General features: G+C 42.6%; 1 protein-coding gene across 1 annotated transcript; it reads right to left on the bottom strand.

Moving 5' to 3' along the window:
* Positions 1-217: 217 nt before the first annotated feature.
* cnir (cornichon-like protein) lies at positions 218-17,735 on the bottom strand. The gene is made up of 6 exons (XM_065445181.2): positions 17,504-17,735; positions 17,048-17,116; positions 11,532-11,647; positions 10,337-10,477; positions 8,291-8,396; positions 218-5,474 (listed from the first exon to the last, which is right to left on the bottom strand). The coding sequence occupies exons 1-5, from the start codon at positions 17,576-17,578 to the stop codon at positions 8,342-8,344; spliced, it is 456 nt and encodes a 151-aa protein (XP_065301253.1). The 5' UTR covers positions 17,579-17,735; the 3' UTR covers positions 218-5,474; positions 8,291-8,341.
* Between the last annotated feature and the right edge of the window lie 5 nt (positions 17,736-17,740).

The raw sequence follows: 17,740 nt of genomic DNA, 5'->3' as shown, positions 1-17,740 counted from the left end.
GTAAGTGCACTTCCTTCCAAGGCTTCAGATACATTCATACATTGACAACAAAATTAGTTACATACTTGAAATCGGTACAAATAGCCTAACAAAGTTTCACTAACATCGCTTAAAAAAAAAAAAAATAGACTCCGGTAGCAGCGTCCCTCCTTAATATTGCACAGTAATACAGCAGAAGTGCAGAAACGTTTAGCATGCCCCAAGAAACAGCCACAAATAGTAAAAAAGAAACTAGTTTATTCTCAGTAAAACACATTCACCATTGAGCAGCCCTACAAAACCATCTGCACACAAACAACACTGGGAAACACTGAATGTACAGGGGGAGCCATCTCGTACATGTAGACATACAAGCAAAAGGCTGGAAAGTCGCGACCTGAAGTCCTTCCAGGTTCGACACAAAGCAGGTGAACGAACATTTAAAGCACACACTAAATCACAGCAGCAACCAATGTATTCACACAGAGTGAGCCAGTCAAGCTTCAGTCAAGTTAATTGCCCATCTAAGAAAAACATGGCCATGGGTGAAGCGCTTTCTTTTTTTCAGATTTACAAATATCCACATGACAGTGTGTCATGTCCATTTCTTCTCCAAGTCTGCATTTTATTTCACGCTCTTTGTCCATCACCAGTTTGTCCCATGGTCCTTGAGCTCTATCACAACTTATCTTGAAACTTACCGTTACCAATAGAAAGATGCCATTTCAGAGCAGCACGAATTTTATACTGAACGAACAGTTATGCATCAACATTATTTTAGTAGGTGCTCGTCACCATGAATCGACCTTTTTATCTCCAGTAGCAAACTGTTCACTGACTACTGAACACGTGTTTTGGATACCATTGTAAACATGAGAGGGAAGATATATGACCACTACATTTCAATCACTCATTTCCATTAATGTTAAGCAGCTCAGGCAGGTACATGTTATAGAGGAAGACGAAAAAATTGTGGCTCCAGGTTCCTCTAACCTAGACGCTGGATGTGACCGTACACATCATTGAAAAAAAAGAGAGAGAAACAATTTCAATGTCATGCCTGACTACCATCATCACCACACGCACGCACACATGCACATTCGTGACCAACCATTCCTCTTTTATTGAGCCACGGTGCATATCGTGCATATTTCGCTTCTTCTTATCAATGTTCTACATCGGGAGCCCGCACTGACGTGGGCTCCCAACGCTACATCCTTTGAATATCCGAGTAGTTGCACAAATTGCCCAACAAGGTCATGTTCCCACCGCAATATGCAAAATGGGATAAAAGCTGGTGCCAAAAGTGAAATGCTCGCATGTGGGCACCAACACTAGCGCAGCAGCAGGTGTAAAACGAACAGTGCATTGCAACCAGGCACAATTCCGTGCAGCTTTCAAAATGAAATGTGACCAATATGCCACTGCCACACCATCACTTGAAGGGCACAGCTTTACCAGCATAGCTATGGAAGCATGAAGTACCACATAGACAGAGAAAGCAACCTTCCACGTAACCACCCCAGAGACTGCCACACAGCTACAGCAGACTGCAATTTTGGCTGAGAGCAGTATAGACAACAAAAAAGAGGGCTGACATATTGCAATTCCGTTTTTTCTTTTTCTTTCACCACTCTTTTAGCCCTTCTGCATAGGCTTGTGTGCCACCGTAATGTCATCATCACCTGCTCGGTGCAGCTAATATGATAAGAATAAGTCCGAAAGAAAGGAGGAAATGCCACAAAATACGAACCAATCGGGCAGGAACAAATTAATAATGCCACACCCTACAGAAGCCAATAATGAACATCATCACATGTAAATTTCACAACAGTACAAAGATGCCTGCAGTGGGCATGACCGAAGAAATGAGCACAACACCAGACAAGCACCAATATCTAACTCCACAGACTGCGGTCTGAAAATAACTAATAAGTAGTACAGAGGCAGCAGTAACCAAAAACAAATAACCACATAGCAGACGCTGCCTGTACGAGCATGTCAAGGTGACATCTGGCCAAAGAATGACAGTAAAAGAACGCTGAATCGATAGAATAAGGGTTCATCTACATACATGCAAGAATTGAACCACACAAGATGTATTGAAATAGCGACCGAAACCTGCCTGAACTGATTAATGCTCTAACAATGATCATAGAAATCGAGCAGCCCAAATGTCAAGTGGAGACGAAGCTGATCCAGATGAATGTCAGCTCGTAAGAAACAAAGCATAAGTGAGTGCAGCCAAGTTTTCACTGCACATAACTACTCGACATTGTTGCTAGCAGCCGAACTGCCACAGTACAAGCATGGCCTGAATTTCAGCAAGTGTTGATTGTACACTTGATTCACACGACATACAAGCACAGCAGAACCGTCATGCTAGGAATAGCAGGAAGCGTTACATGAGCTGAGCGGAGAGTACAACTAGTATAGTAACTAGTATAGTAACTAGTATAGTAACTAGTATAGTAACAACCATAGCACACACAAACTGTATACATAAAAGTTGTACAAAATGTCGCACTTCAATGTACATACAGCACACATTTTATTCAATGCAACCCAGCTCGAAACCAGGGGCTCTAATATAGCTGGTTACTGATCCCGTCTGCACAAACATCTTTATCCACTGCATTGTAGTTGACATTCCAAATCTATGTTTAGGTAAGGGAGCCAGGTATAACTGGTTCTGGCTATAGCGCCAGCTAGGCCAAACTCAAAGTTTACTCTGATGTGAAAGTTCACAGTTTATTTTGTTTAAATTCGGCACTTGCCCATTTGTTCGGGAGAAATGAGAATTCACATCATCTATGGTGTTGTTCAATGAAAATCAGATTTTTTTCTGGTTAGAAAGGAAAGATGGCGCAGCTTGTTATACTGCAACAGCAAAATCCAGCTTGCGCCGTGTTTCACCACAACAGTGACAGATGGCGCCACTACCCATTGTTGTGAAAATCTACATTTTGAGTTAACGTCAGTGCAGATGTACAATTCCAATTTATTCCGGGTGAAACAAGCCAGTACTAGTGCATGGTGTTAAGAAAATGCACTGAGGAATGTTGCCTCCGATACAAATGGCAGTGCATACCAGTTAATGGTTCAGCCAGAAGTGCTTACGCCAGACTCCCTTTATCAACACAATATTTGGTAGAAGGTGCAGTAGTCCTAACGATGCTCACAGCGTACAAGAAGTGAGCCCGCGACTGTGCCCAAGAAGTATAAGCACTAAGAAGTATGGGAAACTGCACCTGGCTTCATGCTCAAAAATTGACAAATCAGACATGCACTAACCAGAATTTGTACCAGTCACCACTTACATTTTTCTTTCTTCATTTCAACACACTGCTACAAAAGCTGGCATACCCAACACTAAAACACTCGCAAAAATGCACATCCTTGAGGCACACTTCTAGTAATAAAGAAGGACAAAACCCCCAGAAATGCTACTGGCTGGTTCAAGTTCGATGCCAGTTCATTCACTGGCGGCAAGACCTACAAACAGATAATGCTCAAATATGTCACCCAAAGTAAACTCTCATCAGACGGAACGCTTCACACTCATGGCTGCTTGCAATCGCAACTCACTCACTTCATCGATACAAAGCACACTGAAAAGTAAACCACTTCACAGTCTTAACTTTCCATTATTTGAAATGTGCATCCGAAGCTTCTACTTCCTTACATTTTCACAAGCTAGGAACAGAACTGTGGTGCATTAGAACTGACATGGTCTAAAGGAATGCCCGTAGAGTTTAAAAAAGAATTTAAAAAAAAATGTTGCATTTTATACCTTGTAGTTTGTGTGAACATGTGGCAAGCTTGCTCAGACTAGTTATTCGTGACATTTGGTATTCTCAGAGTTAGCTGCCTGTAACTGTAAGCAATCTGAACTAGAGAATAACCACATTAAGCAGTGGTCGGGGCCAGTACCATATTCCTCAGAGTTAACTGCCAGTAGCTGTAAGCAATCTCAACGAGAAAACAACCATGTTAAGCGGTATCCAGAGCAATTACCATAATTCATCTCTTGGGAAAGCATACGTCTAAGTAGACAACGGCACAGCACACCAAAAAGACATTGAGGGACAACCGTTTACAGGGCAGTTTGAAAATGAGCAGGCACGAGAGAAGAAAAGTTGCGCCCAGAGGATAAATCACATCACTGACAGTGCATATAATAAAATATCACCGAAAATATGTGCTAATTTGCACTGCGCTGAAACAAGGCAAGTCGAGAAACACTAATAAGAAGAGAGACAACCAGACTACTGAGGGCTGATGCAACACAATATCACTGAATCTCTGTTTGGTTTCTATAGCTGATGCACCTTTGGCAAGAAATCCACGCATGTGTAGCCTAAGAAGTGAACAGACATACACTGCAGTAAAAAGTGCTAGCGGTAAACAAACTTGGACTACAAATGCACGGTACATGCATATTGATGATACCAGGCTAAAACAGCATGCCATTTACTTGAAATATACAACGAATTTCAGCATACAGTCGAGAAATCAATAGCCCAATGGAAGCCAGAATTAATCGCAAAGGGCATTTTTGCTCCTCTGAACAGTGCTATGGTTACAAAGGTACAGATTCAATAACCAGAGCTGCTATATAAACCTGTACTCGGGTTCAGGGTTATCGCAACGAACAAGTGACGGCTAAGAGTATGTTCACAGCGCGAAATGTACCCACTAACATATCGCAGCATCTGCCTTGGTGCGGAGACACACGCCATGCCCTCTTCCGCATCTCGTGAGGGTGCGGGGGCAAACCCCAACACTTGAAGACATCTAGCTCATCATTTGAGCGATACCCTGGTGGGCCAAGAAGCACTCGTTCAGCAAGTTTGTCGAGCAGCCACGGGCAGTGGTGTGCTGGAATGAGGACACCACACACTCAACCTCAAGAGCAACGACTTCCATGGTTGAAATAAACGATTTCTCTCTCTCTCACAGCGCAATCGCATGGGGAATGACAAAGAATAGCCGAGAAATGGCACACTGTTTCGACTATTCTTTATTCTTACCCATGTACTATGAGACTATGTCTCGGTAATGGCATGCCAACACTCCCGAATTGCCATGACAGCTGAAAAGTGTCTTCACTTCAGAGGTATCAAAGGAAGGAACATGCCATTTCACTGAAGTATCAAGATCTAGAACCAGGGCACACGAGCTGCCACACTGAAGCCTTGTGAGGCGTTTCCGATGGCACGGGGCAGGCATGGTTTGAAATGAAGAGGGCCGCAAACCTAGTGAAACGATGAGAGAGAGAGAAAAAAAAAGAGCTGCGATTCGGCATGAAAACAATATGAGAGTATTGCCGACTGTTGAAATGACCAGTTACGTTGACTTCCTTCAGCCTGGCAGTGGCCGCCAACCCCCTCTTGCGCAGGAGCACGAACCACAAACAGGCTTGTGGCGAGATCTCCTTGACTCTGGCTCTTGAAATGGGAGCTTCTTTGACGCGGTCCGCGGGACAGACGCTCCTGCAGAAAGAGAAACGAACACATCCACAAAGGTATGACAGCACATACAAAATAACATGGTTCAGACTAGGGAAAGCATGGGGAAGGCGGGAGATGGAAATTCAAGACGATGAGCAAAATGGGAACAAGGTGAAAGCAAAAGCCGACGTTTCAACAAGTGGACTTGTCTTCTTCAAGGCTACATATGCTTTCCTCGCCACATCGTCATGGCTCAGTCTAGTAAGGTAACAAAACCAAAGCATGAGCCGCACTGGTTAGTATCTTATTATGGGGCATGAGCCACTGCAAACATGATCTGACCCTCTCTTTATTGTTTGTTAAATGCACAGCCTAAATTTACTGCCAAGTGGATCTGTTCCGGAACAATTAGCCACCAGGTAACAAAGATAGCATGGATTGATCAGACAACAGTTATGCATATGTGCTTGGCCAGGTTTCTTGTACTAAAAGCACATACAGTCCAATCTCAATATAATATGAATATAAAAAATTATTGTATAGTATAACAAAGTAAACCTATAATGTCTATCTATAGCCAATATCAGCATACAACAGTAGAATCTCGTTGATATGTTCCTGTTATCCATGTTTTCCCGGCGCCAACGTTCGCAATCGAGAACACAAAAAATGACCCAATAGAGTTATGCTCATTCTTTACTGGTTCATACGTTTCCAGAAAACACGATTTTTTGGTACCAACGTTCAGTAAGTCGCCAAATTGCGATCGTATGATACGTTTTCCGGCCACTAGATCCCACGTAAAGAAGAAAATGCACAAAAACACCTGCCCGTTTTAACGTCAAAACTCGGCGCACACTCGGTTTCTCATTTCAGTACCAGCAAATCCTCTCCGGGGTTGTCGCACGCAGCATTTACAGCTGTCACTGCCAATCCTGTGTGCGATAAGCATATTCGCCTATCTGTTTCACAGCGCATGGTGCCGTCTGAAGCATAGCACACACTTTTAATAGGCAATAACCGAAACTCGCCACTGCAGGCTGCGATCGTATACATTTTCCGGCCACTAGATTCCATGTGAACAAGGGGCGAGGCGCGCACGATCAAGAAATGTATATGGCTCGCGTGACACCAAGTACAGTTCCTTATTCTGGTACCAGCAAATCTCTGCCCGGGACGTCGCAAGCCTTATTTACAGCTATCGCCACCAAATCCATTTGCGATAAGCATTTTCACCTACTGTACCTGTTTTGCAGCACGTAGTGCATAGTGCCAATGGTAACGTACTGCACGCTTTTAGTCGGCAATAACCCAAACGTGGCGCTGTTACCTGCTGCAGGCGGCGCGATGTGGGCATCACGTTTCACCTCGGTGGCATCCGGTGTCGCCCACCAGCTTGATTTCGTCTCTGTTTCCCGTCTCCCTCGCAATAGGAAAACAACAAAACACATCTCGGACCGCCGGAGAGCCACCAGCTCGATGCGCGTCTAGTGCCATAACGATCCACGCGACGCTTTGGTTTACGTAAGCTGCCAAGAATAGCGAGTCTGTCCAATTTTTTAGTTGCTTCGGATCGTACAGTTTCCAAATTAGTACTTTTTTTCTAACAGTTTATTCCAGAACGTATGAACGAGGTTCTACTGTACGTGCTTACAATGAATACCAGATATAATGAAAGCACTTATTTTCAGGTTCGGTGCAACTTCATTACGGTGAACTTTGACTGTATTACAACAGTAGCACATGTGGTCTTGAGCACATGTCCTACCCCAACCCCCTCCCTTTCTTTTTCGCCTACTTCCTCCTTTGGACAACATCAACACTGACGGGCTTTGTGGTAAAGTGACCAGCACAAGTCTTTGGACAACAAAGGTTTAACCTAACCAGTAGTGCACGGAGTCACAAGGTTGTAACAACTCAACAAGAGCATCCTCTGCCCTGCCAACATCACGTAAAATCCATTGCCATCAGTTAATAACAAAAAGGTGAAAGAAGAGACTGGGTGGTCGGGGGAATGCACCTGGATTGATGCATGCATGCACCGATTACCAATTTTAGAAAAAATGAGAAAACTGATGAAACAATTGGCATGCAGAAATACGGGGGGCCATTAACACCAGTAGTGAACCAGCAATAAGTGGAGAAAAAAAGAAACGGTGACCAGCTTTAGCAGTCATTTCATTGAGAAATCGGAGAGTCTCAATGGCCACATGATAAACGCCGAAGTCAGAGGAGGTTTCCATGTCTTGCGCTCTTAAAGCCTCTGGTCTTTTGTGCTTTTATGATCAAAGCTGTGTCACGATTAAATTTTACAACTTTCGTTAACTTTTTGGGGAGGTTTGGAGTGTTCTTGAGCAATGAAGTACAGTGCTTTTGATCTGTGTCGACTGATAAACAGGCGTTTTTCCGAGAATAAACTTGAGTTTGAAATAGCACTTGTCCTGTCTGGTCTTCCAGTGCCCATGTGCTTTTTGCACTCCCAAGTCAAATTTGAATTCTTACAATCTCGTTCAAATTTCAGTTCTTGTAGGTCATTAATGTGCACTACAAGCGTGCATGCAGAATTTTGTTTTGTCTACTCAACTGTTCAGGCTCCATGCATGCATTTTCGGCCCCCGAAACATTGCAACATTGCTTGAACGAGCACGGACAGTACAAACAGAGCAATGGCACATGACAGCATGTGACGTTTTCACAGAGCAAATGCTCCATATGAGGCACACGAGGGCAGTAAAATGAGGCTTTAGACGCTCTTAATTTGATGCTGACCTTGCTGTTATTCATGCATTGCAACTGCATTTTTTCGGGGTACACACAGCGCATTCAACAAATCGATTAGTACAATCTGCACATCTTACCATTTGTATTTGGGAGATACTGAAAAGGAGAAGAAATCTGGTTCACACCTCCTAGTAGGTCTCCCGCCTTGTGTCGGGATTTGACGTCAGCAAGGCGATGATCATACTGGACAGCAGGAGGAGCATAGTGGTTAGCTGAACAAACATCTAGCAACAACACACTGTACGTTAACAATCTGGATGAATGTAGAACCATGTATATTTAAAGCGAAGCTTTCTTTGCCAACCGTCCCTCATTTGGCATGGCTGCTGTCTGCAGGAACCCAACCAACTCACCCAGCAACAAGTTCTACTCAAGGGCGTATTGCGCCTCTCCCTTGTCTACGCTGGCTCTCGAAGCATTCGCAACATGCGATGATGTGAGGGAATGGACAGATGTGCTCCCCACAATATATATATATATAGACACAAGTCAAGTCAATTTATTTCAGCATTTCTTTTGTACAAACAGAAGAATGCTAGGACAAGCACATAAAGCTGCTAAGCTGCAGCTTGACTGGGTGCTGGCCCCATCACTTGGCATAAACAAGAGACAGAAAATACATTTGAGTGAAAAAAAAAAAATATTTACAGATTTCAAATGGTCATGTAAAAGCATGGGAAAAAACACTAAGTACATCATATAAAATATTGAAAAATCTGTAGCGACTGCTCTGTTATAGTATGTCACTGAAAATATATATAATGAACAGTAGCGCACAGAACAGCAGAAAACAGAAAATGCTAAACACATGACGTAAAATAATTTGAAACCTCTCTACAAGAAAATTGAACAGAAGTACAACATAAATATTTCAATTCTATGTAGTAGTCTAATCATACAGTCAACGAACGGTCTATATGTTTTAAGAGCACCAGCGATTTAGTAGAAAAGTTTTCCATTTTTTGCGGGTTAAGTTATCTATGTCGATATAGTCTTTTTCCAGACACACACAAATGTTATATGTGTGGTGTGCCAAACTCAAATACCGATGAACAGGCTTATGTAACCCTTGTATACTGACCGACAAGGTAGAGCCGGGAGGCGCACCTCTGTTAGGCACAAGAAAAAATAAATTCCTAGATAAAACCTGGACACATAATGCCTGCTCACATAGAATGCCAAAACACATCGACCTCTTAACGGCAGAGCTGACTCATATTGAACAAATTGTTTGACTGACTTGGTTTTCTTTGAATTAGCTATGCGGGAGGTGTCACTGGGTGGGTGCCCATTCTTGGTCAATCTTCCAGAATGGGTATGGGCCACTGTGACACAAGACGTATAGAATCCCTAAATGTAGCAAGATATGCGTCGCACTGCTCTGTGCATACACCTGTCATCACAATTCTTGCCTCAAGAAACGTCATGCATCGCCTTCGTCTTCATTGCACTGCTTCGTAGACATCTGAAAATGTGCATCCTTTTAACCTGACATTTGCGCTTCAGCACAGTTTGCGAGCTGCGTAGTGAATGAGCATAAAAATTGAAAGAGATTAAAGATGCGACTTTCCTGGTGCATAAACACCGCAAGAGATTTCACGCTGCATAGGACAAAGGTAAATGAAATTGTATGCATCAACGTTAGTTTTAAAGCATATAATTTACCATTTCATTGAAGCTCCGCTTCATACACATTTTGTCATTGTCTCTTGTGTCTGAACATCTTTGTTTTCTTAAATATATATATATATATATATATATTTTCATGAGTGGCACCAACGGGTGAAAAACAATGTGATATTTATGGCTCTGCAAGCTATTTCTATTATGCAAATTAAAGCCAGCATTGTGTGGCAATTTCGTAGTGAACTTCACCATGTCAAAAAATGCCGACTGCTTCAAAGGCCTGTGCTCTCCATAATTCTTATATGTATTATCTGATTAAGTGCCCTATTAAATGTGCTACTAAACTGCCCAGAGCTCTGAAGATAGTGCCACTTGTTGATGAAAACTGAAATGTTCTGCATGAACTATAGTTTAGAAATAACTGTTTATGACATACCGTTAGTGTTAGTGTTAGAAAAAGGGGGGAAAAGATACACACAGCAAAAGGCTGTGCTCACCAGTAGAGGTAGATGAAAAAGAAGATGAGGTAGAAGGCCAGACGGATCATGGAGTCTCGCAGATGCCGCTTGAGGTTGCCCCGGTTGTGGATCTCCGTTGGGTCATACACGCCGAAGTTGCAGTCAGGTACCGAGAGGTACCTGCACAAACACACAGGCTGCAATCCAGTGGCACAAATGGCCACAAGGCATCCTGATATGTGACAAGGAGTGGCATGTATGGCAGAGCCAGCTTGTCATTCCGTGTTCATCTTTTCATGCCTAATAATCATTTCATTTGCTAGTTGAACTGAACTGTATCGTTCATGGCTGAACTGTAATAATTACTTTGTGCATTCATCGGCCAGCTCAGTTTTACTGTGGCAGCAGTGTCGGAGGCAAAAATGGGGCACATGGAAACAAACAAACAACCACATTTGGTCACTGACAATTAAAGGTGTGAGGCTATTCAATATTTAAAGTTTCAATAGACTGGTTCCTTCTGCTCGATCTGCACCTGGCTTGGGAATCTGATATTCGAAACATTCAAATAAGCATGTACATGTATGATAGAATATACAGCATGAAAACACATACTGAAGCCTACAAGGAAAAAGGTCATTCAGGTTACAGGTAATTAGATATACCTGGAAGAAGCCTTTGTCCCATGCTGGGCTTCAAACAGGCTAGTGACTACACACCTGGCAGCATGTTAAATTAGACACACACTATTATTTCAAAATTGGCTCCACTACGTTCAAATGGCTGCATTTTATAATGCCCCCACATACAAATGCTGCCATAATTACCGTACCTGTGAGCCATATTTGGCCTCACTGGCACACTAACGTACAATGAAAGGATACAAGTGGCTCTGGCCAACACAGTCATTGCATTTTCAGGTCTCCTTCCATAAATTTTTTTTGCAAAGCTGCAAGACAATATTTGGTCGAGGAAGGAGCAGCAACATAGTACACACCAAAGATAGCATGGAAAACTAGTCGCAACTAAAATTAAACAAGCACTTATATAGTAATACACTAAAATTGCTGATAATAAAAAACATAACACTTTATTCAATAGTGACATCCTCAGATTCAATAATGTGAAAAAATAAAGCTGCTTATTAAGATAGCACAGCAGCAATTTAAAACACACTTTCCTACAGTATTCATTCACTTCACACATAAAAGAAAAAAAATTGTTGGTAACTTACTTGTAAACCTGCCACACGACCATGGGGACATTGAGTGCAAACAAAATCCAATGGAAGTTGACGAAAAACAGCAGAACGGTCAGAATGGCTTGCGCAATCACCTCTGGTAGGACCCACTGCGATAAGCAACAGGAAACAGCCACAACTGAAAGATGGCGTAGATTACACGCTACACGTCCGAACAGGATGTTTTAAGACCGAGCTTAGGAATGGATGCCGAGTATCATGAACCTGCTCCAGTTTTCAACTGTCACAAGTTGCGATTGATGACCCACGAGTTTTGGCATTGCAATGCAACGTATGGGCTTAGAAAGGTGCCATTAAAGCTCGTTCACATCGGGACATTTGGCATCTGGAGCGGTGCGACATCTTCTGCTATCGAAATGCTGTGTAGTTCACATTGCTCACTTTTTGCACCACCAGAGCTGCTGGAACCTCTCGAAATACTGCAATAACAAAGAGAGAGCAGGCACTATATTATTACTAGTGCAACCTGCCAAGTCAAGTATGCATCAACTTGCATGCCTGCAGAGCTTTTGTCACGCGTCATTGTGCTTTGGTGGCTCATGAAAGCTTTGCTTTCAGATTCCCATAGTGTGTGAAATCTGTATAACTTTTTCTTTTTGCAGTCTTCTCATCTTGCATGCAGGTGCCATTTGCAGAGTGCACAAGAGACGACTTGGTACTTGCTACTTGGTAGATGATTGGTAAGTAACAAGGGATTCCAGCGGTAACAGTGGCAGAAATTGTTCTGGAACTTGTTAGCACAGAGAGGGCTTTTCTGTCGGAGTCCGCTATCACCAAATTAGATCCCGTGCCGCTCTAGACGCCAAATGTCTTGGTGTGAACGCGTCTCAATGGAGGGCTTTTGTTTAATTTCAACAACCTAGGGTTCTTCGATGTGAACTGTAATCTATGCACCTTTAGAAGCACTGTAGTACAGTCCACCATTGTAGGGAAAACCTAATTGGCAATCAAAGCAACCCAATTTGGTGTTTCATCAATCATCGAGTTTATTGTAAAAAGGTGCTCAATGTGGTGCATTAGGTAGACCTACTATAGTAAAAAATTTGTTCCAAGGCCTTCATGTTAAAATTGAACTTCAATCAGCCCCAAAACACTAACTTGGTGTTCCTTTTAACCCTTTATGTGGCAACATTCTTACCAAAAAACCGTCGAAATTTCCGAGATTTCTTGTATGACTAATTCATTGTGAACAGCTTTCGTTATTACAATATGAGTAATTTGTTATTTTTTGTTGTATTTAACAAATTATTTTTTCAAGTTTTTGGGATGCACATAAGCAAGGCCACAGAAACAGTTTATATATATATGAAGCACGACATTTCTTGGAACAGAAGTGAAGCATGCTTTTGTTATCCTCTATGCGACGTGTTACTGCTGGCCCAGCAAGGAAAAGCAGTCACAGAGGCATTGGCAGGAAAGCATTTTTGTTGAGCAGCGCCCACGCCCAAGAGGTCTCCAGATACCCTGAATCCTTATGCATAAGTATAATGTATAAATACATTATGTATTTATTTAGTACATACTGCGGGCCTATTAAGGTCCATGCAGGGAAGGGAGTACAATATCGTCAACGCATGTATTAATAATTTCGAAAATTTCAAATGAACAATGAAACAACATCCAAAATAATGCAAAGGCGGGTACAACATCAGCACAATACAATTTGCTCAGGAGGAATAACAAAATGTGGACCTTTCGGTAATGCATTTCACCTGACGATCTTTGAAAAAAAAAATGGATATATACATTGGTGTGTGCGAAAATTGGTTTAATATGTTTGTGACAGGATGCTCTTGTATCTTTGTGAAAGACATCTTCAGGTAGAATCCCCTGCTTGCCAAAGTATACAGAGTGAAGCATCTTGAGCCTGGCGACTTTCCTCCTTTCTGATAGTGATTCAAGACTTGCTAGCTGTAACATAGCTGTTGGAAAGCCGCGACACTTACAATGATTATATATGAATCGACATATAATCTTTAAATGTTTCCAAGTTTTTTTTTGTGTGCGTGTTGTCAGAGATGTGCAGAATCGGTTCCTTAGCATGTTCGCGTACTCTAGAGCCACTCTAATAATTACTTTGCATGCCTTTAGTCGAACTGAACTAGCTAATTTCTTTTAATTCGTGCTTTAATGAATGAACAAGAGTGCTGTGCGCTCTTATTCTGGTTACGCTTGCACGCAGCAGCTGCAGCAATCACAGAAACAGACTTGGCCACTGTTTTGTGGCACCATGACTACCTAATCTACCTCCTTAATTGATTCTCACTAAAACTGGTTTGTAGAAACAAGTATTATAGTAAACTATTTAGGGCACTCTGGGCACTTTCCATTGTTTTTGCTAAGGTTCATGGCATTTGGGCTTTCATTTAATGCTAAAATACGTCAACTTGAATATGTCACGTTCTTGCTCCTTCAGAAGTGGAATGATACAGTGCACGAGTGTTGTTACATTCTGTGCTTATTCAAATACAACTGCCATTAACAGCAAATGAAGCCACAACCTTCTGTATCACAAGTTATAGGTGAAACTATTTACAACCTTGTATGGACTGCTGTATATGCAGCACAATATTTCCGTAGACATTACTTGTCATATGTTAAAGGCTGTGTATGTGACTTGGGACTCAAGCCAGCCCCATTTTTCATTTCCCCTCAATGTAAAACAGTGCCACTGAATCACATAAGCATCCTTTCTACAGCACAGATATAACATGCTCGTACGACAGGCTGTACAAGCGTGATTAAAGGGGCCTTTAGGTATCCACCAAGGAGGCTTGATTTCTCAGGACAAAGAACAATGCAACAAAGGACTCTCAACAATGGTGCATCATGCCGCTTGCTGTTGCCTACAGCTGCCGAGACACTTCCCAACAGCAGCCGCTCAGTAAGCCCTCGACATCAGGGTTGCCAAGTCGTAATAAAGTAGCCACAAAATTCCCTAAAGTAGCCAAATACTGGCCAACCAAAGCCACAGGCAAGAAAAATAGCCAAGCTGCAACTTGGCGGTTGACAAAAGAAGCAACACTGAGCTACTCAATCAGATTACAGAAGACTTCTTTGAACGACAAATTGTAACCTACTATATTAAATTTTAACACTGCTGAAGACCTATCTAAAGTGTATCTTAGGGCATGCTCAGCAATAGTCCAGAACTGACCGGACATGTAATGAGGAGGGGAGATAACCGATGGTCATTAAGTGTTACGGACTGGATTCCAAGGGAAGGGAAGCGTAGCAGGGGGCGGCAGAAAGTTAGGTGGGCGGATGATATTAAGACGTTTGCAGGGACAACATGGCCACAATTAGTACATGACCGGGGTAGTTGGAGAAGTATGGGAGAGGCCTTTGCCCTGCAGTGGGCGTAACTAGGCTGATGATGATGATGACTATGCAAAATGTAATTTCATATGAAATTTTGCAGTTTTGGATTAACATCTTACATTGATTCTCAGGATAGTCAAAAAGTAGCCAAGCAACATTTTTGTAGTTAGCAAGTACCTAAAAGTAGTCATTGTAGTAGGAAGTAGCCAAACATTGCCACCCTTTTTGGCAGCATGGGTAGAAAAAGATTCTTCAATGAGGCCCACGGAACAAGGACAAAAACTTTTAATTTGATGCGACAAATTCAAGTACTATTTTGATGGCCTACCCTACAATACAGGATCCATGTAATTATTTGTGGCAGCTGCTATTACATTACAACACCTTTGAAAGACTTCGCACTTACCATTGCATTGTTCTCAATCAACTTTTGAAAAAAATTTTTTTTGTCTGCATTATTGGTCAACAATGCACTTGGTTTCTTTGTCTCTCTGGTTTGTTCAGTAAAATAAAATGAAACACTACCACATCCTGTGCATCACCTCCCCATCAAAGAATTGTACTACTGAACTGAAACGTGGACTTGTTTCACCACCACTGAGCAACTAAAGGCGCTGGCGAACCAGGCAAACAATGATGCCAAGTGGTCTAATGAATGTTGTAGGCCCAAAAACTAAAATCCTGCTGCACAATTTAAGTGACAAAACACGGCACGGCAAATGCAAGGCCTCCCTAGAAAGAACTGTTAGAATAAAAATGCTTGTTACTGCCTCCTTTGAGATTTTGCCAGCTGTTCTTGGCTTGTAACAAAGGGCACATTGTGCACAATCTAATGAAAACAATGACATCATATCTGTTCTTTCACTGTGCTTGTGTATTTTTGCATTCACCGTGTCCTTCATTTGAAGCTGCATACTCTGTTCAGCACCCAAAAGCAGACAACAGACGTGCGACAGTACCAAAAGCACAAGTCGGGCACACTTGTAGTGCCGTCTCCAGTCCACCTGCTTTCCAGTGCTGAAAAACTATGGAGCATCTACTAGCTAAAGCCGTCATGTTACTCAGCTGCTATCATCATCATCATCAGCCTGGTTACGCCCACTGCAGGGCAAAGGCCTCTCCCATATTTCTCCAACAACCCCGGTCATGTACTAATTGTGGCCACGCCGTCCCTGCAAACTTCTTAATCTCATCCGCCCACCTAACTTTCTGCCGCCCCCTGCTATGCTTCCCTTCCCTTGGGATCCAGTCCGTAACCCTTAATGACCATCGGTTATCTTCCCTCCTCATTACATGTCGTGCCCATGCCCATTTCTTTTTCTCAGCTGCTAAGTTGATGGCAAAAGGAAGAGCTTCTTGCATTTGTCGCCGCAGTGGTGGCACAGACATATGGTCAAAACAGAGCAAGTATTGAGACATGCTACTAGTGAATGGAATATATTTGCGTGTCGTTCACTGCTGAACTAAAAACTTGCACAGGGCCCACGCTGGCCAGCACAGATGGGAACAAGTCTTCTCTTATGTGAAACATTTTGCTCTACGACAACTAAATCAGAAATATCCTATGTATATGTAAAGCTAGCAGCACTACACACATACAAGTCGTTTTATTGTTATTTTTTATGCAAATATAATAACAAAATCTGCCTATCCTTTTCTTCCAAGACACTATAACATTCAAACTAAGATCAAGACGCATCATCAGGCATGTCAACATCACCCTGTTTTATCGTCAAGGTAATTGTCAGCACACATCATGCCCAGGACACACATCACTACAAGGATGGAAAATGGGCAGCATTTAACAAGAACTACATCACCAGTCATTCAAAGTACACATCATAAATCCAGTTTCACACTTTACTTTCCAAGCTGTAGCAATATAAAGTAATAATGACCTAGGCTGCCCAACTCTTGTAAAGACACAGGGTATGCACTGAACTTGAAAACTGCAACAGCAGCCAAACTGTCTCGAATGAAATTCTGTAAAAATAGGCTACGCAGTTCAGTAGCGAGAAAAATGCTTAGAATGTGGAAATGAACTGACACGTTTCCGTGATTTTGATCGTTTTTCCTTTGGAACGCTGTGTTGCCCATTCAGGTGCTCTCAAATGAATATTCTTCTGACAAGCTACCAAAAACAACTTGTTCACTTGCGATTCACTTACCCCATTCAGCTTGGAACAGCATTGCTGAGCGTTGAGGTAGTCGCATTCTAAATCAGAAAGTGTAATCACCTATGCTTCAGATAAGGAAAGGTCACTGTCTCGGAGAACGTGGGATTCATAAACAAAAGCGGTCATTCCGCACGTGAAACGTTAGCGGGAGCAGCGAATGAAAGCATTAACAGAACAACAAACTCCAGACGGAGCAGCAAAGCATGAAGTTCTGAAGCAATGTTTCTCTCTCTCTCCCTCCCTTTCATAGTAGCTCTGGTAGCTCCGCAACATGCGTATTCCTCTCAGCAGAGCTGCGAAGAAATAATTTAAACGTTCGTAGACCGTCACTTTGAGAGGGGAGGAGCTGTAGTGCACTGAGAATCCACAACAACAGCCACTGACCAAGAACAAAACAAGCCGGTGAACCCGGTAAGTGACATGCTCGCCGGCAAACTCAAAGGATACGACGTAAACGGTAAGGAATAGCAGAGCTCCCGTGTCGAAGAGCGAAAACACAAACAAGGCAACGTCGTTGACCATTGTCTCGGCGCCGAGCAAGGTACCTCCGCGGGACGGAGATAAGCACAGAAATACAATGCAACTGAAACTACAAGACTTCGCACAACAAAAGACGTGCGCATAGAATAAACGTGCGCTTCTTGTTTTCAGCTCAACATCGGCCAAGATGCACGACGCGCCCCA

This window comes from Dermacentor albipictus, chromosome 7, assembly GCF_038994185.2.
Source record: "Dermacentor albipictus isolate Rhodes 1998 colony chromosome 7, USDA_Dalb.pri_finalv2, whole genome shotgun sequence".
Taxonomy (NCBI): Eukaryota; Metazoa; Arthropoda; class Arachnida; order Ixodida; family Ixodidae; genus Dermacentor; species Dermacentor albipictus.
This window is presented reverse-complemented; position numbering and strand designations above follow the sequence as displayed.